General features: G+C 39.9%; 1 protein-coding gene across 1 annotated transcript in view; it reads left to right on the top strand.

Moving 5' to 3' along the window:
* Positions 1-26,237, top strand: part of LOC126335160 (juvenile hormone acid O-methyltransferase-like) — a 58,383-nt gene that overhangs the window by 6,491 nt on the left and 25,655 nt on the right. The window contains exons 2-4 of the mRNA XM_049998134.1: positions 482-710; positions 4,575-4,795; positions 8,731-8,863. Coding sequence (XP_049854091.1) covers positions 558-710; positions 4,575-4,795; positions 8,731-8,863 — 507 coding nt within the window. The 5' untranslated portion in view covers positions 482-557. The remainder of the gene's footprint in view (positions 1-481; positions 711-4,574; positions 4,796-8,730; positions 8,864-26,237) is intronic.

Here is a 26,237-nt window from a genome sequence, read left to right as displayed (position 1 = left end):
CGAGCGCCACTACAGCCAGCTAAATAAAAGATTCAAACTACTGAAGGCACTAAATACTGATAGGCACAGTTAGCAAATGAAAGATTTTGATAGAGAACAAACAATGTATTTACCTCAATAGTTCCAAAAGTACTGTCTCTTTCCAAAACTCCGCCATCTCACTCCCCACATCCACCACTTCTGGCGGCTCACCTCCAACTGCGCAACGCTATACGCTGTTATCATCCAGTTGCCCAACACTACAATGGCAGACAACAATGCAAACTTGCCAGAGACTGCACACAGCACAGCCACTGATTTTCATACAGAGCGCTACGTGGCGTTACCAATAAGAAAACCTAAACAGCCTACTTGCAGTTTAAAGACCTCTTCCATAAACTGACTAGTATTCCGTCTCTAATGACAAAGGGTTAACGTCCACCTTCCCATTAAACTGTATCCGATGTGGAGGGGGATTTCTGTAAAAACTTTTTTCTTCCAGGCATCAGCATCTTGTTCCTGGCTGTGAGGGGGATAGACTTCTAACCAGCTTGGAAGAACAAGAAGTGTACATCAGCATGGATAAACCGGATTTGTACAGCCTCGGGTGTGCTCCCCTCACGCAACTGGCTGGCAAACAGGTTGACGAGCTGTGGTCGGTCTTCACGTGGCCGAGGCAGCCATTGCCGGTGCTCGACATTGGCTGCGGGCCCGGTGACGTCACCAGGAAGGTGGGTTCTTCACTTTCAGGCACGTTACTACTCCATCAGAGCAGTCGACGACTAAGCAAATCTCTTGTGTTTTGTAAAGTATCGTCGCTCCTGGATACCTAAGACCACCGAGAAAAGGAGCTATACAGAGCGTTCATTTTCACAGAAGACACTGAAGTACCTCAAAACTACACTTTGGACCAAAAAACAATTCAAATTCCATATTGCTTGTCTCGGCGGAGGACATCCAGTGATATCACACTCAACCAGCCACCCAACCCCGTGCTTGGCTGGTATGGGCAACTTTGACATCTTCGATGGGAACCCCCGTTTTTTTTTATTTCAGATTATGATTTTACGGCCAAATCTGTATACTTTTGTCTGAAGCATTTTCTTCTTCTCGCCACAGATGACGCTGTGATCAGAGGAACAGAAATGGGTACCCCATCATCATATATGACATGATACTCAGTGGGCCTTGAATGGCATTTGGGCCCGCACCTCCATGCTGTGAAGTCAGACCAGTCCAGTATTTCGTAACTTTTAATTGGAACCCCATTCGCATCGTCGTATTCATCCTACACATCGAACAAGGGAGTAATTGACGCGGCACTGTGGCCATGGCTCGCGACGAACTCTACTCTCTTTTTCCATTTCGAGTAAGTGTTCAAACGTAGTATCGCCATCCCCAGTACACTTAATGATCCACTTTCCAAATGACCGTACACAGGACAGAGCCATAGATGCGGGAATAGCAGCATCGAAGTTTCCGATGCTGTCGCCCCTATCTCCACGGCCTGTTGGCACTTGCTGCTGCACTTCATCTTTTACATATCCCCAAAGGAAGAAATCCGGGGACATCAAATCCGCCGATCTAGCAGAACAATTAACAGGGCCACTTCTCCCGATCAACCTACAAGTGTAAAAACGGTTTAATAGCTCCGGTACTACAATTGCGTAATGCACTGGGCAACCGTCAGGCTAAAACCACATACGTTGTCGTACGTCAGGGGCAATATCTTACAGTTGTACCGATAGTTCCCGTTTGTGCCCCTTCTACGTGCCGTCGATAAGATACTGACTAATGAGTTTGTTTCTTATGAGCCCACACCATATGTTAACCGACCAAGGCAACTGATGGGTAACTTGCTGCAGCCAGTGGGGATTGTCTTCACTCCTGTAATGCATATTATCCAGGTTAACGCAACCATAGTTTGTGAATGTAGACTCACGGGGAAAACTGTTTCTCGGCAAATAACGTGGAGGTCGATTGCATTTGTTGACGTGTCCATTTACAAACCACTACCCGGTTATGGAAATCGGCGCCATGCAATTTTTGATGCAGGGACTTGTTGTGTGGATAATCTCTATGACAATGCAATACTGTACAATACTACTTACGAACATATTAGAATCGCGGTGTAATTGCTTATCCGTGGGCTGTGGTGCACTGCCGCTGTTACAGCTGCTTCACTGTCCATCCCGCTCACAGGGAACTCATCACCAGTAGCAACAAGGGCTTTACATTTATCACACCCATTCATGGATTTTAATAAAGAAAGCTATACATAACATCCTATGCACGACAATAGATTTGAGACATGCTGTGGGATTTCTATACTACTTGCATATTCCTTCTTCATTTCCTGATTTACACAACAGGTGCACCAAATTTCAGGCACCTGTAATAATTAACAAGAAAAGGATAATTGCTACTCACCATATAGCGGAGATGGTGAGTCTCCGACCGCCACAACAAAAAGATTGTCAGAAAGTGAGCTTTTCGCTAACAAGGTCTTCTTCGAAAACGGGCAACGTACACACACACACACAGACACATACACTCGCAATCGCAACTCACACTTTCATGATCATAATCTCCCACTATTTTCGATGAAAGCCCTGTTGGGCGAAAGCTCATTTTCTGACAGTATTTTTGTTATGCCTATCTTTGATTCGGTACCTCCGTAATATACTATCAACTATATTTTTCGTAGTACTGTTACTTTCTGTCTCGAATTTTCCATTGCATAATAAGTAACAGATAGATATATCCCTTTTGAAAGCAAGAAAAAACATGGTGCTCACAATCAAACAGGTATTAGTTATGCAAGATGTTACAAAATTATCCCATAATTTGAGAGGCGATGCAAACGGCCTTGCCGCCGTGGTAACACAGGCTCCGTCAGATCACCAAAGTCGGTCTGTGCTAGCACTTGGATGGGTGACAATCCGGTCTGCCGAGCGCTGTTGACAAGCGGGGTGAACTCAGCCCTTGTGAGGCAAAGTGAGGAGCTACTTGATAGAGAAGTAACGGCTCCGGTCTCGTAAACTGACTTACGGCCGGGAGAGCGGTGTGCTGACCACGTGCCCTTCTATACCCACATTCAGTGACGCCTGTGGGCGGACGATGGCCTGTTCGGACAGAGTTTTTATTTTTGAGAGGCGATAGTGTGGTCCAAACCAAGACAAAAATATCCAGTAAACATGGCTTCTAAAACGTATATATTAAGAGCTGTGACCATTTGTTCAGTATTAGAAAATTGTTTCACACGAGCGTATATGAACAAATGCTCATAGCACTTAAGGCATACATTTTATAGCCCGTGTATACTGGAGTTTTTTTTCTTGCTTTAGTCCATACTGCCACCTTTCAATATACAGTACGATTTTTTTAACTTCCAATATAACGAAACATTGGCCTTTGCGTTTAGGTCTCGCGCTGTGAGGGTTCGATACAATCTTAAATATGTATATAGACAGTTCATCCGTACCGGAAACAGAGAATATCGACAACTTTTGCCTGTAATCAACATTGATACTGGCAAAATATTGGTCTAAGGAATTGCAAGGCTTTCGAGAATGTTTTAATTTCAAGTTAGAAGTCGGATATCAAACGACAAAAAGATATTTTTATAGTGATACAATTACAAATTTACTTAAACTGTGCAATTTTGCTTCTTGCCTAAATTCATGATTCTAGGTGAACTGGAAGTAACTATAGTTGTGATGAGTGAGCTTGTGACTGTCAAAATGTGTCCTAAATGGCAGTACCTTGTGATTTCACTGTCTTGGAAGCTTCACTTTTTACTGCGTCAAGAGACCGTAGATCTTAGCATGTGACATAAATTTTCGGAGTAAGGCAGACATACAGACAGAAAAGTAATCCAACAGAGGTTCGATTTTTACCGGCTGAAGTAAGGAACCCTAAAAAGAAACAAATTGTACGTACATTGTGTTTTCATCAGTTAATGAGCAATGTTCTGACACAAGGACACACAAATCTGGAAACGAATCCAGCTCCAATAAATCCCAAACGCAATCGATGTTTCTCACATAAGTGTTCCACGCTCAATGAAGGAGTGGACCCGACAAGCACACCCTGTGTACATAAGCGGGCCACCGATGCTGTTTCCAAGATACCGGCGGGTTTTCAAATAGACTTCGGTTGATAATGGGCCGCCTGAACTATCTGTCAGTTGTCGCAGGGTGGTCATAAACAGTCTGAAAGGCTTGTAGGGGGGCTGCAAGGTAGGCTGTACTGAGAAATAATTGCTGGGAACAAAATTCATACGTTGCGGCAAGTCCGATTCAATTAGCAATTCCAGCATTTGTACGGGCAAAAGTGCGGTGATGCACAGACATCTCTTAGTCTGTGAGTTACCACGTCTTCAAATGCTCTCCATTCAACAACAGCAGCGTCTTCTATCAATCTCCTCTATTCTTAATCCTCGACAAGTCTGGAAATTGCACAACACGCTTGTATCAATGATCTGCAATACCTGTGAAATACTTTGCCTCTTCAGAGAAGCTTAAGCACTGATTAACTTTACATGCTGCATAGCTTAGAAGAGCAAATCAGAAAGTATATTTCTGTACGGGCAGGTTTTAGCCCCGCGGCTGCCACCGGGTACGAAGCTGGTGGCCTGCGATATCAGCACAAATATGCTGGAGTTCTGCAGGCAGCACAACGCACTGCCAGGCACCATCACGTACGAGCAGCTGGACGTGGTTCAGCCCGACCTGGAGAACTCCGCCGTGTGGCAGTACGCGCCCTTCGGCAAGGTGTTCTGTTTCCTGCTCCTGCATTGGGTGCCCGACAACAGGTGTGTAATCAGTTTGTCGCCTTATCAACTACTGTGCAATAGCTGGCCTGTCTTACTTCTGTGACTGTAGTTCAAGAGGGGTTAAACTTGAACACTCCATTTATGGACTGTTTTTGTCGTACTTCCACGAGTAAGAAATGCCATATCTACCAGTCATACATTTTCTCCAATAATATTTTTAGTATACTGATATTTATATCTTATGTGACTGATAAAACTAGATTATGTAAGGCTTGTTGCCAGACTGGCAGAAGAAAGTATTAGACGGCCGCTGTGACCGAGTGGTTCTAGGCGCTTCAGTCCAAACCGCGCTGCTGCTACGGACGCAGGTTCGAATCCTGCCTCGGGCATGGATGTGTGTGATGTCCTTAGGTTAGTTAGGCTTAAGTAGTTGTAAGTCTAGGTGACTGATGACCTCAGATGTTAAGTCCCATAGTGCTCAGAGCCATTTGAGCCATTTTTTAATGTATTATGTATTAAAACGATGTCACAGAGCACCATGTAACTACTAGGGCAAGTTAGACGGTAAAGATCACTGTTTAAAATAGAAATAAACCATTTTATATTCAGGCCAACCGCAGCTTCTGAAAGCCATGGCGTTAGGAAGAAGTCCGCTAACAGTTGGTTAAATTGTTTTTCATTGAAGCACAGTGGGTTTCGCTGCCTAAAGCCGCATCGTCAGGTGCAACATACGCGGTAAAAAGCAAAGTACAGCGTCAGTGAGGATATTAAAATTAAGAAAGGAATGTCTAACATATAGTCACTACTTAAAAAGATGGCAGGCATACCCGTCGCTCCTAGTCAGGATTTACTATTCAGTGAATATCGTCATAATATGGCGTGCTCCATCTCTTAAAATTTGCCTCCATCAAAAAAGACGAAAGAAAATATATATTATAGTCAGTCGACGCTGAAAGTTTTTAAAAGGGCCGGTTTAGCGTAAACAAATTGTCACTACTAACATGATTGGTCGCGACATTACGCAGATTACTATGTGGAAAGACTCAGGTGGCGGTGTCTTACCAGTGTGACAGAAGGGCAGTTCGGTGTAGGACAAAGCGTCCTGAATGACGGACGAGGAGAGATTAGGTGGCTGGCGGAACGGAAGCTATCCATGTGTAACGAGACCCGCAAGAAAGACAGGCCGCGGTGCGTACGTCACGAATGTAGGCCTGCCCTTGCTCGGTCGCTCATCTCAGCAGACAAAAACTACGTTTCTACATCTGTTAACTCGTAACTAGTTGCGTACGGTACGAACGAGAATTGCATCTTTCACTGGAATCCGCTATTATGGATTATTACTATTATTAGTCCTACAATGATAGGAAGTCCATAGGCCTACTCACAGTTTGTTACGGCTGTACTGGGGTACAATAAAATTAAAATCATGCCACAATGATAATCGGTTGCAGAAGGAACCACTTCTTGTATGAAATGAGGACTGTTAAGCAGAATAGACTAAATGCTATACACATTTACATTGAGTATTACATTTCCTTGTAGTACTGTTAATCAGTAGGACTTCATAATAGAAAATTCCAGTAGAAGATGCAATTCTCGTTAGTGTGTACACACCCAGCTACGAGTTAACAGGTCTAGGAACGCATTTTGTCTGCTGAACTGGGCGAGCGAGCGGGTTCAGGCCCACCTTCGCGCTTCAGTCTGGAAACGCGCGACCACTACGGTCGAAGGTTCGAATCCAGCCTCGGGCATGGATGTGTGTGATGTCCTTAGGTTAGTTAGGTTTAAGTAGTCCTAAGTTCTAGGGGACTAGTGACCTCAGATGTTAAGTCCCATAGTGCTTCGTGACGTACGCGATGAGGCCTGTCTTTCTCGTGGGCCTCATATGGATAGTGTGACGTCATGTACTCATGACTAGGAGCTCTGGGTCTATCTTTACACACGAGAATAATACAGAATTTTATTACGTTCTAAAACCAAATCATACAAACAATCAAAATTAGCCAGAACGATATGGTAGTTTAATTCCAATTGGTTATTCAACGTGGATTGAGCGTTTTCGTTTTTATATCTAAAAATTTCTACTCTCTTACATATTCAAAATGTGGCTTTTTGCTTTCTTATGGAATACTTTGAATTTTTCTGAAGGGCTTGTGATGCTGTTTCCCTCTTCGCTAAGTGCGCTGTTAATTTAAGTCGTGGGTTATTTAAGATAAGGTGTTCCTGAAATCTTATTTGAAATGACCTACCGGTTTGTCCTATATATTTATTAAGGCAATCATTGCATGTAAAATAGTATCCAGCCGCTTCATTATATTTGTTTACCAGAGCTTTTTGCCTGTGTTTACTGCTTATATCCTAAAATGTAAAACATGCTGAAGTGATGTTTTACATCTCGTATGACTGCATTTTTTTCGCGTACTGCACCCAGATATGGTGTTCTAAAAGAAATAGAGCGTTCCTTTGCCTTCTCGGGTGGTGTTTTGCTTTGCCCTTCACCGAGCTGCCCTAACTCACGCCGGAAAGACACTGCCACCTTATACTTTCCACATAGTAACTTGCGTACTGCCGCGATGTGTTACGAAGTGACAATATTTAATTGCCAATCCAGCCCTTCTTGAAAATTTTTTGCGTCCGCTCACTATAAAATGTTTTCTTTTTTCTTTTTCGATAAAGACAAATTTTAAAGGATGGAGCACACCTCCGGTCTCCCGCTAGAACCGAATTTTTTTTTTCCAGGAGAGGACATGGCACATGTTCGACAAGTCAACTGGTAGGAAAATAAAAGCTGCAAAGGCGTACTGTTTACTGAATATGTTCCTTCCAGATATTCATAAAAAAGCACGAAAGTTCATTATTCGCAATATGTTGTTCTGCAAGGCATCTTTGAATGAGAGACTACGGGGAGAGTAGTATAGATTTAGAAGCTGTAAAACTAATTAGGAGGAAATAAACCCCTCTGGTCTCTACGAGACATGAAAAGAATCTCATTCATGCTTTCAACTCAACGGAAAAAGAAGGAAACGACATTATAGACGGGCACAGGGGAGAAGCTGCTGGTTTCATTAAGAATAAAGCGGCATATCCCGTTGTGGCTTCTCCCCCACCTCCCCCCGCCGTCCACAGTATCGGCATCTATTCGAGCTGTCTGATATATCAGAAGAAAATGAGGACAACATGTTCGTTATGAAATAATGTTAGGAAAGTTGTTGGACGTGAAAACGTATCCCTTTCATCGTGCCAGAATGAGAATTTCAAAGAAATCACAATGGGTTGCAGTGACAGTAAAAAAAAAAAAATGCCGTCGATAGCGCATTAGCTGCAAAATTCAGGAGAAGGGTCCTTCCCTGTCCCTAAGAGTCCATCAGAAGAACATGTCGCTTTAATACCGGGCAATGTACAACAATGGTATATTCGTATGATAAATTCAAAACTCTTTCATTAATCGGTTGGAGGATAGACATCCTAAATTTTTAGAAAAACTGTGCTTCGATCTTAAAAAGCAGTAGTTATACAATTAGTCTAAAATTTAAAGCAACATTTGAAGCCACAGGAACAAAAAAGCTGTAGTCAGTAATTTTTTTATGGAATTAATAAAGTGCCATTCTGAATTTTCGCCAAGGTGTGCTCAATCTGCTGGTTTTCAAATAGCACAAGATATCAACAGAGAGCAAGGAATGATTACATTAAAGATCTATAACGACACTGAATTTACCGTTGTATGTAATTTCAGTTTTGTGCTCACATTTATAATGTTATGTTTCTCACAATGTGTTCGGCGTTGTGAACAGCAAATTCAAGCATGTTAATTTAACTTCGTTTGCATAATGTGAAATTAAAAACACCTTATTGTTGTACGTTTTCACCACAAAATAGTTTTGTTGTAATTCGTTCATTTGATTCTTACAAAAATACAGAAAGTCTTATGTGCCCTCCACTGGGCAACGCCACCTAATACATTAATATTTTCACAGGCGCGCTGTCCGGAACATTCACAAGTTGTTGGTGCCTGGAGGAGAGGCTGTCTTCAGCATTATAGCTAACATGGTGTTTTACACAGCGTTTGAAGAAATGGCGAAAGACTCGCGTTGGGCGCGGTACATGCAGGTAACCCTTAGGTCTACACGATATCCTCCAAAATCTTAGAAATACTTGGGAAATTATGTTTAATAATTCTAAAAATGCCCTATCTCAGGAGAAGTCAACTTGTTTAGCCTGCCACCCACTTTCGTTTCTGTGTCAGTTGTAAAATTTTCTAACCGTCCACCGGTAACACAGTAAATATAATTTATGAATTATGGATAATTTACTTTACAAAATTTATAAAGCCGAGCTACATCAAGTCAAAACATAGAATAGTCAGTACCTTATTGTCAAAATTTTTCTTTAAAGCCTAATAAAAGTATTTTCAAAATCCCTACCGACTACTACCCACCACGAAAGCTGAAACGCCCACAAGTGGGTAGAAGGGACCATGTTGACCACCACTGCATTCTGCCTTCTCCTCAAACGAAACCAAAGTTACTAGCCAGGAAGAATTTTCTTTTATAATTCTGAGGACTGTCGTACCCATTACGATTGACTTAAAGATTCTCAGAGACGTTCAACTTTCTCGAGTACTCGACGTTTCGACCCCCTGCTGCGATCATCAACAGGAGTCTTCTGGTGTCCCGTGGTTAATGAACAGGGCTAATGATAGCGCAGAGGGAGGCATCCGAGCACTCCGTACGATAAGAACCGGAAGATGCGGTATTACCGGCCAAGCTGACAACAATAAATTATACTGCACTATCCCTTAGAATATGGTTGAACTGGAATGCAATCACACTACTGTCTATGGCTCTACGTTGTCTAGGTTGTTGCATCAGCTGGTTCTTGTTCAATTGATAATTCAAATGAACGCAGTTCCCTTGAACTGTACAAACAAATAAGTTACAATAAATTTTGTGGCCAATGCAAAGAGTTTGCAACAAATTTAAAAATTTATTTCAGCATATTCCATAAACACTTTTTCCTGGTGCCTTTTGTCCGCCTCAACTGGTATTTAAAGCAAAATCGTGCACCAGATGTGCTTAAAAGAAAATGTGAAAGTCCATAGATCGTGTCGTGTACCTCCATACAACGTAGGTAACAATGTAAAATTTCTAACTTGTGAGCGCTGATGCGCCAAGTAAGTCACTGTTTGACAGATACGAGGACTTGTAGAAAAGTAATACATCCGAATTTTTAATTCTGTTCTGGTTCAAATGGTTCAAATGGCTCTGAGCCCTATGGGAGTTAATTCCTGAGGTCATCAGTCCCCTAGAACTTAGAACTACTTGAACGTAACTAACCAAACAACATCATACACATCCATGCCCCAGGCAGGATTCGAACCTGCGACCGCAACGGTCGCGCGGTTCCAGACTGTAGAGCCTAGAACCGCTCGGCCACTTCGGCTGGAAATTCTGTTCTCAATAGTGGTAGAGGTACTAAAGGTCTTGCTTATTTCTCAGTCGTCTGACGTAATATGGTTTCGAATTGTAGCGTGTAAAATAGTGGTATGTACCGTAAGTATGTCGGTGCGTAAGAAACACTGTGTTGCAATGGAGTGTCTAATCGCAGACAATGTGCTTCCAATTGAAATCCATAGAAGAATGAAAGCTGTGTATGGTGACGATTGTATCGACATCACTAATGTCCGACGCTGGGCTGTTCGTGCTCGTAATGAAGGGAGTAAAAATCGTCGAAGGAGAGCAAGAGATGAATACAGTAAGTAGATTCAGAACCATGTAGCCTGCAGTATTTATTTGGGTACGAAGAGACCTGCACAGTACAGAATAGCATGGAGAGCTGCATCAAACCGGTCTTCGGACAGAAGGCCACAGTAACAACAACCTCATTGTGAGTGACAGAGCACAATCTCTTTCCAAAGCGTAAAGAACAGCTTAGAAAATTCGCTTTAATAGCGATGAAGCAGTGTAATTAGAGGTAAGGTTTTGGTTCCATCACAAAGTCAAATATTCTACAATGACTGATCCACAAACTGGCATCTAGTTGGGGAAATGTCTTCGTCACCGAGGTGACTGCGTTGAGAAATAAGTCTATAGACATGAAAAATACTGAAGTAGATATTAATAAAGTTTGTTTTATTTAAAAAGTTTTGCGAGTTTTCGCATTACAAAAGTTCGGAGTCATTCAAGTTCAGCACTTCCTCGCAAATACGATTCTCGACTGAACTCAAGCCACAAACCTAGCGGGTTTCCGGGAGCAGTGATCAGTATTGGAGAATATGACAGGAACGATCATTCGAACCAACAATGCCCAGTAAACATTGACTGTAAAATTCATGCTTTATGGCCTTGAGCACCTGTTTATCTTCGATACTGCGAAACCAATCGCACATCGACAACGACCATATACTCTGCGACTTACGCAGAATCGTCACTGGAGAGTGGGACAAACTGGACCAGGGCTGCCTTGATAATCCCGTCGAAGATACATAATCAAAGGTTTCAAGTCTGAGGAATGCTGTGAAAAACCTCCAGTGGGAAGCAGAGGATTTTGTCCTTACACAAATGTCTGTGTGTTTGATTTGGTGATCTGAACACATCGCAAATGAAAACAATCGCATCATACAAGCCAACCAGTTCTTAGGAGCCGAATCTGCACCAGTATATCATTACGACTCCTACACGGTGAGAATTATTGAACTATTTGAATAAAACGTAGTTACAAACTACGGCGTGCACACAATTTATTCAACATACGAACGTCACCACAAATATTCGGATTTAGATTACGACATGTTCGATATTGCAGCCATCATTGGCGATGATGTGGCGCAGACGAATAACGAAATTCTTCATGACCCGCTGAAGTGTCGGAACAGCGATGCTGTCGATGACCTCCTGAATGGCTGTTTGCAGCTCAGAGATGGTTTTGGATTTATTGCTGCAAACGTATCATTAATATAGTCCCACAAAAAGGTGTCGCATGTGTTCCGATCCAGAGAATATGGCGGCCAGTTCTTACAGAACATCAAACACTCTCCTGTTTCGATGGGGTCGAGCTAAGTCTCTCACGAACCATATCTTGTCGAAATGAGTGTCACTTTGATTAATGGACATGGAATCATCTTCCAAAACCGTAACGTGCCGTTCGGTAGTCACTGTGGCATCAACAATCAATGAATATCGAACCGACAATCCGTGACTAGACATTTCCCACCACACAGTCACCTGCAGAGAGTGAAGAGACTTCTCGATCGCGAAATTCGGATTATCAGTCCCCGAAACGCGATTATTTTGGTTAGTGACGAACCCATCCAAACGAAGGTGGGCTTCGTTGCTAAGCCAAACAACAATGCCCCATGCTAATTCCCACCATGCTACGAAGCCAACAGTGCAGTAACAGTGCAGTTTGAACTTCCTGACGCAAACCACTCAGAGAAGCTGTGACGATTTTATTTCATGTAGTTCAATAATTGCCCCCCCCCCCCCCACCAAATATCACAAAGGTCACCTAATTCTAATGTGCGCTTTTTTGCTGATTAATTCAAGATGTTACAATAAGATGTGAATGAAGTGTTTCTCAATCGGGATATTTCCACACTATCATAAGTAGCCATAATTTAGCTTCGTTTATTTGAACAAGTCAACTTCGAAAACAAACAGTCACTGTTTCTGAATCAGCGCAACAGAAGAAAATAAACGTTTTCCAGCGATTCTTCCTAGTATTGTGAAGGAAAGTTTCATCACAAATAACAAGTTCTTAAACGAAACCGAAATAGATTCTTGAGAGCTTAGATTACGTTCTCGTGAGCAATGAAAAGTCTGTCTTCAAAAGAAAGTATGTATGCAAAGTTGTATCTCACGGGCAGTACGTCTTGTCCACGGCACGGAACACAAAGGCTCAGAGGGCACATCGCGGGCGACGTGCCATCTGAGGCTGTATCCAAATAGTGGTGGTACTCTAGTCGCTGGCTGGCGAAGACAGAACTGGCTCTAGCCGGCTCCGTGCTGGGAGAAATACTCCCGCGGCGGAACGTCATAATTTCCCTATTGGCTAGCGAAGCTGCAGCGAATGCAGGTAGAGATACGTGTGTGGGGTGACGCCTGTTCTGCCCCTCTAGCTGCTTACCGGGACGCCCTCTGTGGATTGAGCAAGATACGGCGGGAACCAGCATGACCACAGGAGTTCGACTGACGATAACCCGCTGAACAGAGATGCGTTGCGGGTTGGCGGCGTCGCAGGCGAATCTGAGATAGACACCAGTTAACACGGAAGTTCTCGCATAAATAATAACAAATATAACTAGAATGACTGCACAGTATCTCTAAATTATTGAAACTGCCTAAAATTACTACTAGGAAACAACGAGTCGTATCATTCCAATGGCAAATTACGTCCTTTTCTGTTAGCACAGACTTCTTGTAACTAATGTATCTAATTCCTTGATTGTTATTTTAGCATGTTTCGTTAACAAGCATTCCAAGATTTATGCGTTACAATTTTCTTCGCCTCAACGGATCTCTGTTAATTTTATATGCCTCTCTTTAAGAGGATATATTATGCTTCTCTGATCTTTTATGGTACAGAAATACAAACACAAAAGTAAATCGTTTCGAATACAAGCAATTCACGTAACCAGATGACCAGTACTTGGACGCACTGGCCACGCGTAAGTCTGACATTTCCGCGTCGCTACCTATACCTGTCCATCGCGAGGTGAGTCTTCTCTGCAGTGACAGCTTTAAGCGACCGTGCCACGCCCCCTCTACTACCAAGGGCGCCATGTTCGTTTCAGTCAGACGTTGCCGACTCATCGCTACTCGGGACAGCTTTTCGTGTGGCAGAGAACGCCTAACGTGTGCTACAACACTACCTATCCTTTGCCATGCTTTGTGCAGTTTCTTGCAGAGTACGTGTCTATATGTCATGTAATCTCCCAATTTCGCTTATTATCGAAAGTACTATCACTTAGGATATAATGTGATATTTGACATGACATCAGAATTCAAGATGGCGATCCAAGATGGTAGACCTGGGGAAACGAACACACTTCCTAGGTCACTTTTCATAACTTGAAGGGGCGGGAAATCAAAAAAATCATTCCTTGCAAATGAGAAAAGTAAACATAATTTAAATGTATCCAACGAGGGTACAGAGAATAAAATAAATATTCATGACTTCATCCAAACCATGCACAAATTTAGGCGAACTTAAGAACTGTTATAGCTAATCGAGATGAATCAGAATCGTATTATCCAACGTATGATGGAAAATCCAATAATAATGTAACAAAACTGTTTCATTTTGTGACTGTAAAGGAGAGAAATAAGATTTTATCTAGATTCGCACATTCTTTGATATTTACTATTAACAACAGTCTTGATCACAATTTATTTATCAAGGTGACCTGTTTTGACCACAACTGTGGTCATCTTCAGACCCACAGATTGTATACAAAAGCTTTAATTAGACGGCTACATACATTAAAGAAGATACGTAAAGTTATAAAGGTATAAAAAGATGAATTACCATTGAGTACGAACCTCTTTCTGTTGGAGAATCAATACTGGAGAAACCAATGCATGTCTTACTATACATAATGAAGGCTCCACCCACTTTAGCCTGAATGATGTCATTACTAACCAATGAGTTATAAGTCTAACAACAATTTAAAATTTTGTAGTTAAATGAACATTGTTAAGAATTAAAAATAAATACACACTAAACGTAGCTTATTAAACAGCTATTGTCAATTAAGAAGCGTTAAAATATTTAACTATGTAGGAAAAATGAACTTCGGTTTGGCTTTACATGGGTTGCCTTCTCAAGGCCTGTTAGTGATCCATTTGGAACCACTGGTTGCCATGGTGAAGTTGGACGCCATTGCAAACATGAGGCAGCAGGCTTCCTTCCACTGATAGTTGTCATAAAGTCGATAGTCGAACTAGTGGTTGCCATGGTGAGGACAAACGCCGGTGCCAAGATGTGGCAGCAGGCTTCTCTCCAACGAAGTTGTTATGAAAGTGGAATGGCGAAGTCTGTAGCATCAGACTATGTATTATTCAGCAGCAACATGTCTTTATTGAAACGATTTTCAATGAATAAGCTGCAATAATCTCTAGCTGACATGCATACTACACGCTGCACAAATAGAATACGAATTAGTTGTCTGTATATATGAAATAATGTCTATGAAGTTGGTATGTAATTTACATGTGACAAATTTTAAAGGTATTGCTATTCCTTAAGTTATATACCAGTGTTATAAGCAAATAAAATAAATGAAAAAGGAAGAAAAATTATAAAATTATGAGCCACAGTGTCAAAAATAAAAGAATGTGAATTAGCAATATGCAGTCAAAAAGCATATAAGCAAATATTCTAAAACAGATAGTCAGTCATAAAATAAAGTTTAGTGAATAAAATTGCAATGCAAAGATAAAATATTTCTTAAAAGTCTTAATAATTTTTTTAAAATCTTAAAAAACGAAGGACAGAAAAGTAAATATTCTAAAGAAGATCATCGAAAACCTCAAAGAAATGTTTATTCTTAAACTGAAGTTGTTTGTTTAAAACATATAATGGATTACTTTTGTGAAGTGAAAAGATTTCAATTTCTTCTAAGGTATTTAGCAGTGGTCCTTTTACCAAGCAAAGAGACACAGTGGTTAGACAATGTACTCTCATTCTGGAGGACAACGGTTCAATCCCGCATCCGGCCATCCTGATTTAGGTTTTCCGTCATTTCGCTAAATCGCTCCAGGCAAATGCCGGGATGGTTCCTTTCAAAGGGCACGGCCGCCTTCCTTCCCCATCCTTCCCTAATCCAATGAGACCAATGACCTCGCTGTCTGGTCTCCTTCCCCCCAAAACAACAACAACAACAACAACAGTGGTCCTTTTGGCACAGTATGTAATATTTCCAAAGTGTTAGAAATACAACCCTCAAAATCATTGTAACCATCAAGATGATGACCAAATACGGATTTGGTACATGCAGTACCAGTAGTATGTTCTTTGAAACGTGTTAAAAAGTTACGCCAGTCTGGCCAGTATACTATTTTATCACAGTCATTACATCTTATTTTCTAAACGCTTGACTTTTGGTATATATTTGAGTCTCCAGTTGTGTGTTTCACTTTCATCTGCGGGGGGTTATTAGTTTTAAATGCTATTGTCACTCTTGTGTTCTTAAATAATTTATTTATTTTATCTGAAATAGGTCCCATGTATGTCATTTTTGTAAATCTACTCTTGGAATATGCAAGAGCATCATTTATTCCTTGTAATTTTTGATATAACAGATCAACCTGATGGGAATTATAATTGTTAGCAACTGCTATCTGTTTTGATGTATCAATTTACTTCTGGATTGCATCATATTGGAGACGACATTTCAGTAACCTATGTATCATAGTTTTAAAAAATGCCATTTTGTATTGTGATGGATGGCATGATTTAGCATTTATTATTACATCAGTTGATGGGGGTTTTCTATAAATAGAAATATTGTGAGGTCCAGGAAATTAATACTATTGTTACTTTCGTGTTCTATTGTAAATGCAAGTTTTGTAGGTAAATTATTTGAGTTGTTAGCGAAAGCCTCAATTTCTTCCTATTATTTAGCTCCACAATTGAGCAATACAAATATTAAACGTGTGATTGCTGATGTAAAAATTGCTGGAAAACATGCACAATTTAGTAAGTCTGCAATATGTGACATTGCACATAAAACTAAAAATGTCATTACTAATGAAAAAGACAAAAACAGACATAATAATGAATTAAAACTCGTAAAACTAATCAACCAGAAGTTAATAACTAACAAAGCTGTTGCAATCGAGGCAGATAAAGGAAATACCCTTGTCATTGTTAGTGAATATGAATATGTTCCCAAGACTTTACAACATTTTAACGCTAATGGAATAACTGAGGTTAATAAACACCTGACTTCAAGATTTCAAACTAAAATTAAAAAGCTGATTGATGACAGTGACTCTTTACTTTTATCTAAAGATAAAATAACAATTAAAGTTATGAACACCACTTTACCTAAGTTGAGATCACAAATCAAATTACACAAACCAAATTTACAAATTCGTCCAATTGTTAATTATACCCAACACTCCCTCTTATAACCTGAACAAAAAGCTTAATGAGATCTAAAAATCCTTCTACATTTATGAAGAAAATTATAGTATTAAAAAAAAGTTTTGAATTAACGAAGTTAATTTATGCTGTGGATATTCCAAAAAACGCAAGGTTCGGATCATTGGACATCACAAATCTTTACACGAATATATCTATTCAAGAGACTATTTCTATTATTAATGATAACTTAACGTATCACAAAGTCATGAGCCCCAAAGAAATAGTAGAGTTCATCAATTACTCAAGATTGTAATTATTTTTCATTTAATAATAAAATATACACACAGGAAGATGAACTTGAAATGGGGAATTCCCTGGCTATCACTACAGCAGATATCTTTGTCAATTATGTTGAAATTAAATTATTCAAAAATAATCAAGAAATAACAAATAAAATTATATACTACAAAAGATATGTTGATGACACATTGCTATTATATAAGAGCTCTAAGGAAGAAATTGATGCTTTCAGTAACAACTCAAATAATTTGCATCCGAAACATGTATTTACAGTAGAACCCGAAAGTAACAATAGTATTAATTTCCTGGACCTCACAATTATAAATAAGAATGGAAAACATAATATTTCTATTTATAGAAAACCCACATCAACTGACATAATAATAAATCCTAAATCATGCCATCCATCAAGATACAAAATGGCATTATTTAAAACTGTGATACAAAGGATACTGTAATTTCCTCTCCAACATGATGCAATCCAGAAGGAAAATGATACATTAAACAGATAGCAGTTGCTAACAATTATAATTCCCATCAGGTTGATCTGTTATATCAAAAAATTACAAGAAACAAATGAAGCTCTTACAAATTCCAAGAAGAGATTTACAAAAATGACATACATGGGACCTATTTCAGATAAAATAAATAAATTATTCAAGAACACAAGCGTGAAAATAGCTATTAAAACTAATAACCCCTACAGATGAAACAGAAACACACAAATGGAAACTCAGACATATACCAAAAGTCAAGCTTTTACAAAATTACATGTAATGACTGTGAGAAACAGTACATTGGCCAAACTGGCTGTTACTTTTTAACATGTTTCAAAGAACATACTGCTGGTACTACACGTACCAAATCAATATTTGGTCAACATCTTGATGGTTACAATCATTCTGAGGGTTGCATTTCTAACACTTTAAAAGTATTACATACTGTGCCAAAAGGACCACTGATAAATACCTTAGAAGAAATTGAAATCTTTCCACTTCAAAAAGTAATTCATTAAACGTTTTAAACGAATAACTTCAGTTCAAAGATAAACATTTCTTTGAGATTTTCGATGATCTTAATTAGAATGTTTACTCTTCTGTCCCATGTTTTTTTTATTTTAAAAAAGTTATTAAGACTTTTAGGAAATATTTTATCTTTACCTTGTAATTGTATTCACTAAACATTATTTTATTACTATCTGTTTCAGAATTTTTGCTTATATGCTTTTAGACTGCATATTGCTAATTCACATCCTTTTATTTTTGGCATTATGGTTCATGATTTTCTAATTTTTCTTTCTTTTTAATTATTTTTATTTGCTTATAAGACTGGCATATAAATTGAGGAATAGTAATGCCTTTAAAAATTGTCACATGTAATTTACATACCAACTTATAGACAATGTTTCATTGATACAGACAACTATTTCGTTTTGCATTTGTGCAGCGTGTAGTATAGATGTCAGCTACAGATTATTGCAGCTTATTCATTGAAAATCGTTTCAATAAAGACATGTTGCTGCCTAATAGTACATCGTCTGATGCTGCAGTCTTCGCCATTCCACTTTCACAACAACTTCGTTGGAGAAAAGCCTGCTGCCACTTCTTTGCACTGGCGTTTGTCCTCACCATGACAACCAACCACTAGTTCGACTATCGATTTTATGACAATTATCAGTGGAAGGAAGACTGCTGCCTCATGTTTGCAATGGCGTCCAACTTCACGATGGCAACCAGTGGTTCCAAATGGATCACTAACAAGCCATGAGAAGGCAACCCATGTGCAGCCAAACCGAAGTTCATTTTTCCTACATAGTTAAATACTTTTAACACTTCTTAATTGACAATAGCTGTTTAATAAGCTATGTTTAGTGTGTACTTATTTTTAATTCTTGACAATGTTCTTTTAACTACAAAATTTTAAATTGTTGATAGACTTATAACTCACTGGTTAGTACTGACATCATTCAGTCTGAAGTGGGTGGAGCCTCCATTATATTTAGTAAGACATGCACTGGTTTCTCCAGATATGGATCCTGTACACCTCCCAAATACTTGCTCCTACTCACCCGTTTGTCACACCATCCTCTTCCATCCGCCCACTGCCACAACTGTATTCCCACGTCCAACCTGGTCTCCACCTCTCCACCCTCCCTGCCCTTTCCCAAGGTTGCTTCCGCCAGCTCCCCCTCCCTGATGATGTCCTCCTCCCCTCCAACTACCCATCCTATCAACTTTGATCCTTCCCTCCCACTTCCTGTGTCTTTCCCTTTGGGCTCCCTCCCTCCCTTCTCTCTCCTCTTCACCCCATCCCCCCTTCCTCATGCCCTCTTCCCCGGGCTTTCCCTGCCCCTTCGTTCTTGCCTCCCTCCCCCTCTCTCCCCTACCTGTGGCATCTCTGCTCTCCCTTCTCCCTCTCTCACCCAACATTCTCCTCATTTGGCAGGTCCACGGACTCGTACACACTCAGTGGACATTCGTGCGCCGGAGATAATCGCCATCATTGTCTCGTTTGTGTGCCTTCGTTTGTGTTTAGTGTTCTTTAGCCGTCACGCCACCACTGTTCACCTGTGCCGTAGCAGTCGTCCTGGTTTTGTGTGCTGTGTCAACGGGTTTAAGTGCTTTTTATCGTCCAGCGTGAATGGCTTCATGTTTATTGTTTTTCGTGTCTACAGTTTTTGCCCGCCATTTTTATTGTATTATCTGTACCACCTTTATGTCATATTTCTTGTACCACTCGTGGCTTAAGAGCGGCGTAATATGCTGCTGACAGCCCACCTTTCTATGAGGTGATTAAAATAACAATAAAGAAGGAAAACTGGTTTCTCCAGTATTGATTCTCCAACAGAAAGAGGTTCCTACTCAATGGTAATTCATGTATTTATAGCTTTATAACTTGATGTACCTTCTTTAGTGTATGTAGCCCTCTAATTAAATCTTTGTATAGAACCCCTAGGTCTGAAGACGACTATAGTAGTGGTCGATACCGGTCGCTTTCATAAATAAATGGTGATCAAGACTGTTTTTAATAGTAAATATTGGTAAGTGTTGCGCATTGTTTGATTTCATCAACAGCTCTGTTATATTTGACTTCATCCGATAAAATAAACTTAGAAGGACATATTCTAGATAACAGAAAAATAAAGAGTAAGAAAAATATAGTACCATATCTATTATCAATTCTTGGTGGATTTTTTAAAGGTTATAAAGAAATTATGTGCGATAACGCAATTTTTACTAGGTCTTCTAGTTCTGGAGAGGCAATTCTTAGATGGCCTGATTATAATATTGCTGGAATGAAATTATAGATAGACTTCCTAAGGAAGGAAAAATTGATGAAAATTCGTGTACTAACTATAAAATATGAACCAACTTTCGAGTTAGAACAACGAGAACATATTCTGAACAAATTGAAAGTTAAGATATCTTTTTATGAAGTACAACTATAGAAGTAGCAGGGTTGAGTAGTAAGAAAAATTTCGAACTAGATATCACATAACTCTGTAGAATTTTATATGCCATGTTTCGAATTTATTACATTTCAGACATATCGTAAAAATAATCAGTTACTTCACTCTTCGTTATTCGACTGCGTTAAGTGGAACAAATGAAATTTTCCCACAGGAAATCTGGAATATTAACCCACCAAATAATATTCTCAAAGTATACAATCCATTTCTCGATTTTAAATGAGTTACACCACTCATAGCAAATGCTGATGTAATTCCATGTAATTTCATAACAAACTATCCTATCTATGTGATTAACAAGACATGTAGAAATAATATTGTAAGTTCACTGGAAAGGGCTAGGAATCTTTATGTGGAACTTCTAATGAACAAATTCCTTCAGATACTTCAACGTATGTAGGAATGTATAGTAAGAAAAATTTAACTTTCAATGCTTGGCACAGAATATTTACTGAAAGTTTTTAACTATATAAATGAATAAAAAATTAGAAAAAGTTAAAGAAATTTTAACATCATGTTTTCATTTCATTTTAAAATATTTTCAGGAAGATAAAGAAAACAAAACTGAAAAATTTAGTATGTTAATTAGAAGATGATTACTCATTTTATTTCTTGTGTATAGCTCTTTTTATGTAGATTATATTAGCATTTTGAATTTTCAAATCAATTAAGATTTCCGTGAGATCGATGGAAAGCGCTGGCTGCAGGACAAGTGTGCTTCAGCTGAACTAGGAGTTTTCAACTCGTATTTTATCCGGCGGCAGGTGGCCTCTAGATAAAGATAATACTGACCCAGAGCAACAATTTCTGTCAGTGAAAGAAAGGTTGCACACTGAGTGAACTTATGTATACATTCTTTTGCTCTGTTTGTAATATGACTTACGTGAAACATTCTCTAGTGCTAATCTAATGCAGTTCAAAATTTCTTTCAGAGATGGCGCTGATGGACGATCCATTGAAAATAATAGTGGAACATGTTTTACTTTAAACACAAATTAATTGTTTTTAAAGTTATCTTCAGTATTCATACTAACATTTACATGTTATTCACACTTTTTAATTTCCAATAAAACACGAGAATATGAAGAAAATAACTTATTTACATCCAAAATGGACTGATGGAAATAGTGCTTGTAGAATGTACTTTGTCACTCGAATACCTAAAATATATACCATTTTAGAGGATATTTACTGTGTCAAATCTCTAAACCAAGTATGAAGACTGAAGTATTTCGACCATTTTCTCATGAAATCATCAAAGTGTCAGTGGATAGAGAAGAAATAGCTATCTGACAAAACTTTTTCTATTCGCGCTTGTGTAAGATGTATCACCATGTAAAGGGCAAGTTTAAGAGCCGTCCTAAGGAGCGGGTGCTGTGTTTCATCCCGAAATAATGGAGCCCCCTGTTATCTCAGAAGGAAGATGCACTGACATGCGGGAGGTCAGAGGCCGGAAGCTCGGTTTATATGACTAACACTGTGGAACGTGTTCGCTAGCGAACGTTTTGCCTTTTTTGGAATGAAGTTAATTTTGTCCTATTAAATTTCATAATCTTTAAATGGGCAATATCGAACAGCTAATGCAGTGTGGTCACGGTCTAGAAAAAAGAATATTAATGAATTTCATAAATATAAGTAACGAAAAGATGGATTTGTAAAGAAAGTGTATCGAGACATCAGTAAATTAATGTTACATGTGAATGTGGTAGAACTGTTGGTAAAACAAGAACACTAAAAAATGAAGTACAATCAAGAGTTCATAAAAATCGTATGGCTTCTCAAGAAGAAAGAATTAGGAAAATTTTGAGCAAAGGATAGATTTCTTATAATCACCATAATTCATTACGTTTTATTTACTTACGTCCACTTTTTATAAAGAAATAATAAATTTTATTTTGTTAGATTTACGTTTTATATGAAATATTAAATTTTATTTTCTTGCATTCACCTTTCGTATGAAAAAAATAATAATTTGAAAATTGGTGAATGTGATACGAAAAAATATTCAGATTTATTAACTTTTCTAAGTAATTTAAAAGAAATTAAGTGATTTTGACCTGAAAAGTAGATGTTTTGTTAAGTTATGTGTAAGTTCTAATCAGCTAGCTCACGAGGAACGAATCAGCTAGTGAGCTAGAACTGAGATATAATCTACCAAAACGTACTACTCTCATTCTCTATAGAAAATCTGACACCCATTCAGATTGAACCACACGTGGAATATTTTTAAGCTACACTGAAGCGCCAAAGAAACTGGGAGAGGCATGAGTATTCGAATACAGAGAGATGTATACAGGCAAAATACGGCGCAGCGGCCGGGAACGCATACATAAGGCAAAGAGTGTCTGGTGCGTTTGTTAGATCGGTTACTGCTACTACAATGGCAGGTTACAAAGATTTAAGTAAGTTTGAACGTGGTGTTATAGTCAGCCCAGGAGCGATGGGACGCAGCATCTTCACGGTAGCGATAAAGTGGGGATTTTCCCGTATGGCCATTACACGTGTGTACCGCGAAGATCACGAGTCGAGTAAAACATTAAATCTCCGATATTGCCGCGGCCAGAAAAAGCATTACGCCTTGCCTTGGCCCGATATCACCGAAATTGCACTCGTGATTACTGGTAACATATTGCCTGGTCGGACGAGTCTCGTTTCAAATTGTGTAAAGCGGATGGACGTGTACGGCTATGGAGACAACCTCATGAATCCATGGACCATGCATGTTAGCTGGGGACTGTTCAAACCGGTGGAGGCTCTGTAATGGTGTGGGGCGTCTGTAGTTGGAATGATACGTGACCCCTGATACGTCTAGAGACGACTCTGGCAGGTGACACGTACGTAAGCATCCTGTCTGATCACTTGCATCCATTCATGTCCATTGTGCATTCCGACGGACTTCGGCAACTCCAGCAGGACAGTTCAACACCCCACACGTCCAGAATTGCTACAAAGTGGCTCCAGGAACTCTCTTCTGAATTTAAACACTGACGCTGGCCACCAAACTCCGCGGACATGAACGTTTTGATCATATCTGAGATGCATTGGAACGTCCTCAGAAGTGATATCCAAACCCACGCACTCATACGGAATTATGGATAGCCCTGCAGGAATCATGGTGTCATTTTCCTTTATTATGGGAATCAATAATGATGCTGACTAGTTGTTCCTGTTATAGACATTGATATTGGCAAGATATCGGCCGCAGGGATTCCAAGACATTAGATAATAATTTACCTTCAAATTTGAAGTCGATAACAAATGACAAAAGAAATAATTTCTTCGTGTTATATAATTAAAGATTAATAATTTCGAATTTTTGCTTTACTTGTACTGTGAAACGTTGATTCTTAGCAAATTTCTTGGTTCTAAGTCAATGGGAAGTACCTTATAGGTTTTGGAGAGTGAGGTTTCGAGTATCAAAATATGTGATAATCGGCCATTTCTTTTGATAGTATTGACTTATAAGCTTAAATTTTTACACTGGGAAGGGGCCATAGAACGTGAATATGATACGCCAACCTGTTACAGAGAAAGTTTGTCTTAAGGGACGGACAGACAAACAGACGGATGAAAAATGACCATAAAATATTTTTTCGTGTTATAGTTTTAAAAATTAAGCATTTTCGATTTTTTTTGCTTTACAATTCTATTGTGACACCTTGTTTCTAGCCAAATTCCATGATCCTAGATCAACGGAAGTATCCTATTGGTCTTGATGAATGAGTTTTACGAATATGGAAATATGTGACATACATAGCTGTATCTCTTGACTGCATCGACTTGGAACCTTACAATTTTTACACCGCTTAGAGACCACAGCCCTCTCTGGCTGCTGAGGCAACACTGGGATCAGCTGGGGGTAATGGGAGACGGGGCTCTGTGGTGTGGGTAATGAGAAGCCTGGGGGCTGGGGGAGGGGAGGGATAACAGTGTGGACTGGGGGACGCTAAAGTGCTACCTGTGGGAGGTTACAGGAACCATGGAGAACGAGTAGGGCAGCTAGGTGCAGGCGGGAGGTTAGACAGAGGGTGGGTTGGGGGGTTAACGGGAAAGGAGACTAATAGAAAGACTGTGGGTACTTTGGTGAACAGAGGTCTGTGTAGTGCTGGAATGTGTGCATGCAAGGGGCTAGAGAGTAGGACAAAGACTAACGACAGTTGAGGGCAGGAGGGTTACAGGAACGTAGAACATACTGCAGGGTGAGTTCCCACCTGAGCAGTCCAGAAAAGCTGTTGCTGGTGGGAAGGATCGAGGTGGTGCAGGCTGTGAAGCAACCATTGACATGAAGAAAGTTGTGCTGGCAGCATGCTCAGCAGTGTGGTGGTCCAGCTGTTTCTTGGCCACAGTTTGTCAGTGGCCGTTCATGCAGAAGCTTGTTAGCAGTCACACGCACATAAATGGAGCACAGTAATTGCAGCTTACCTTTTGGATCACTTGACTGGTTTCACAGGTAGCCCTGCTTTTGACGGACTGGAGTAGGTGATGGTGGAAGTGTGACGCTACAACGCAGTCCTTGCTATGCATTTTTTCGCTTACTTAACACATGGAACGGTTTGTATACGATGTATTGTCTAGTGTAAATATGTATTGTAAATACTATGTTTAAATTATATAATATTTAACACTGGCAAGTCAGGGCATATTTATTTAACGTTGAAATCAGAGAGATCGTTTTGTCGTGCCGCTGGGTGCGGGAGCGCGCCAGCGAGCTGTAGTAGCAGTGACGCCGTGCTCGGAGTAAGATGTACAGTCGAATGCTGCTATTCCTAGCTATGTTACATCTAACGGCTACTGTGTCGATCTAAGTACGACGGGAAAGTAATGGTCGGTATATCTGGAAGCATGGCCGGGCAAGTTATTATGGATTAATGGGCATAGTGCTGAAGAAACGAGGGCTTAAACGTGAAGCGCACTGTGGGCCCAAGTCGCAACAGTAAAAGCCCACTGCCACATTGTGTCGCCGCCGTGGACTTCCGTCGATCCACCTACAACGAGGGCAGTAAGATCTACGTAATTTTCGTATGATAAAATTGTAGACGGCTTGCCAGTGACTGTGGTTTTCTCTGGAGTTGAACAATTAATAACAAGCATTGTATAATGAAGTGTTGCATTCCACCCGACAATAACACCAAGTACGTTCCTTCCGGTCCTTACTTATCTTATTGAACCGAGTGTGTCACGCCATAATCAAGAGAAAATATGTTACTTATCAAATTATTAGCATAGACGGTGAAGAGTAAATTTCAGACTGTTTTGAACGATTGGTTATCATAGTTAATTGTTGCACTTAGTAAGTTTATGCCATCCATAGTAACTTCATAATAATAGAGTGGAGTAATAAAATTGATTATTAAGATTTATTTCCATGCATATTCAGCTGAAGTGGGCGGCCGGTGTGACCGAGCGGTTCTAGGCGTTTCACTCTGGAACCGCGCGACCGCTACGGTCGCAGGTTCGAATCCTGCCTCGGGCTTGGGTCTGTGTGAAGTCCTTAGGTTAGTTAGGTTTAAGTAGTTCATGGACTGATGACCTCAGATGTTAAGTCGCATAGTGCTAAGAGCCATTTGAACCATTTTTTCAGCTGAAGTTAGTCCAAGGATATCTCATGAAATTATAAAGCTTATTCCA

Source organism: Schistocerca gregaria, chromosome 2, assembly GCF_023897955.1.
Source record: "Schistocerca gregaria isolate iqSchGreg1 chromosome 2, iqSchGreg1.2, whole genome shotgun sequence".
Classification (NCBI taxonomy): Eukaryota; Metazoa; Arthropoda; class Insecta; order Orthoptera; family Acrididae; genus Schistocerca; species Schistocerca gregaria.
This window is presented reverse-complemented; position numbering and strand designations above follow the sequence as displayed.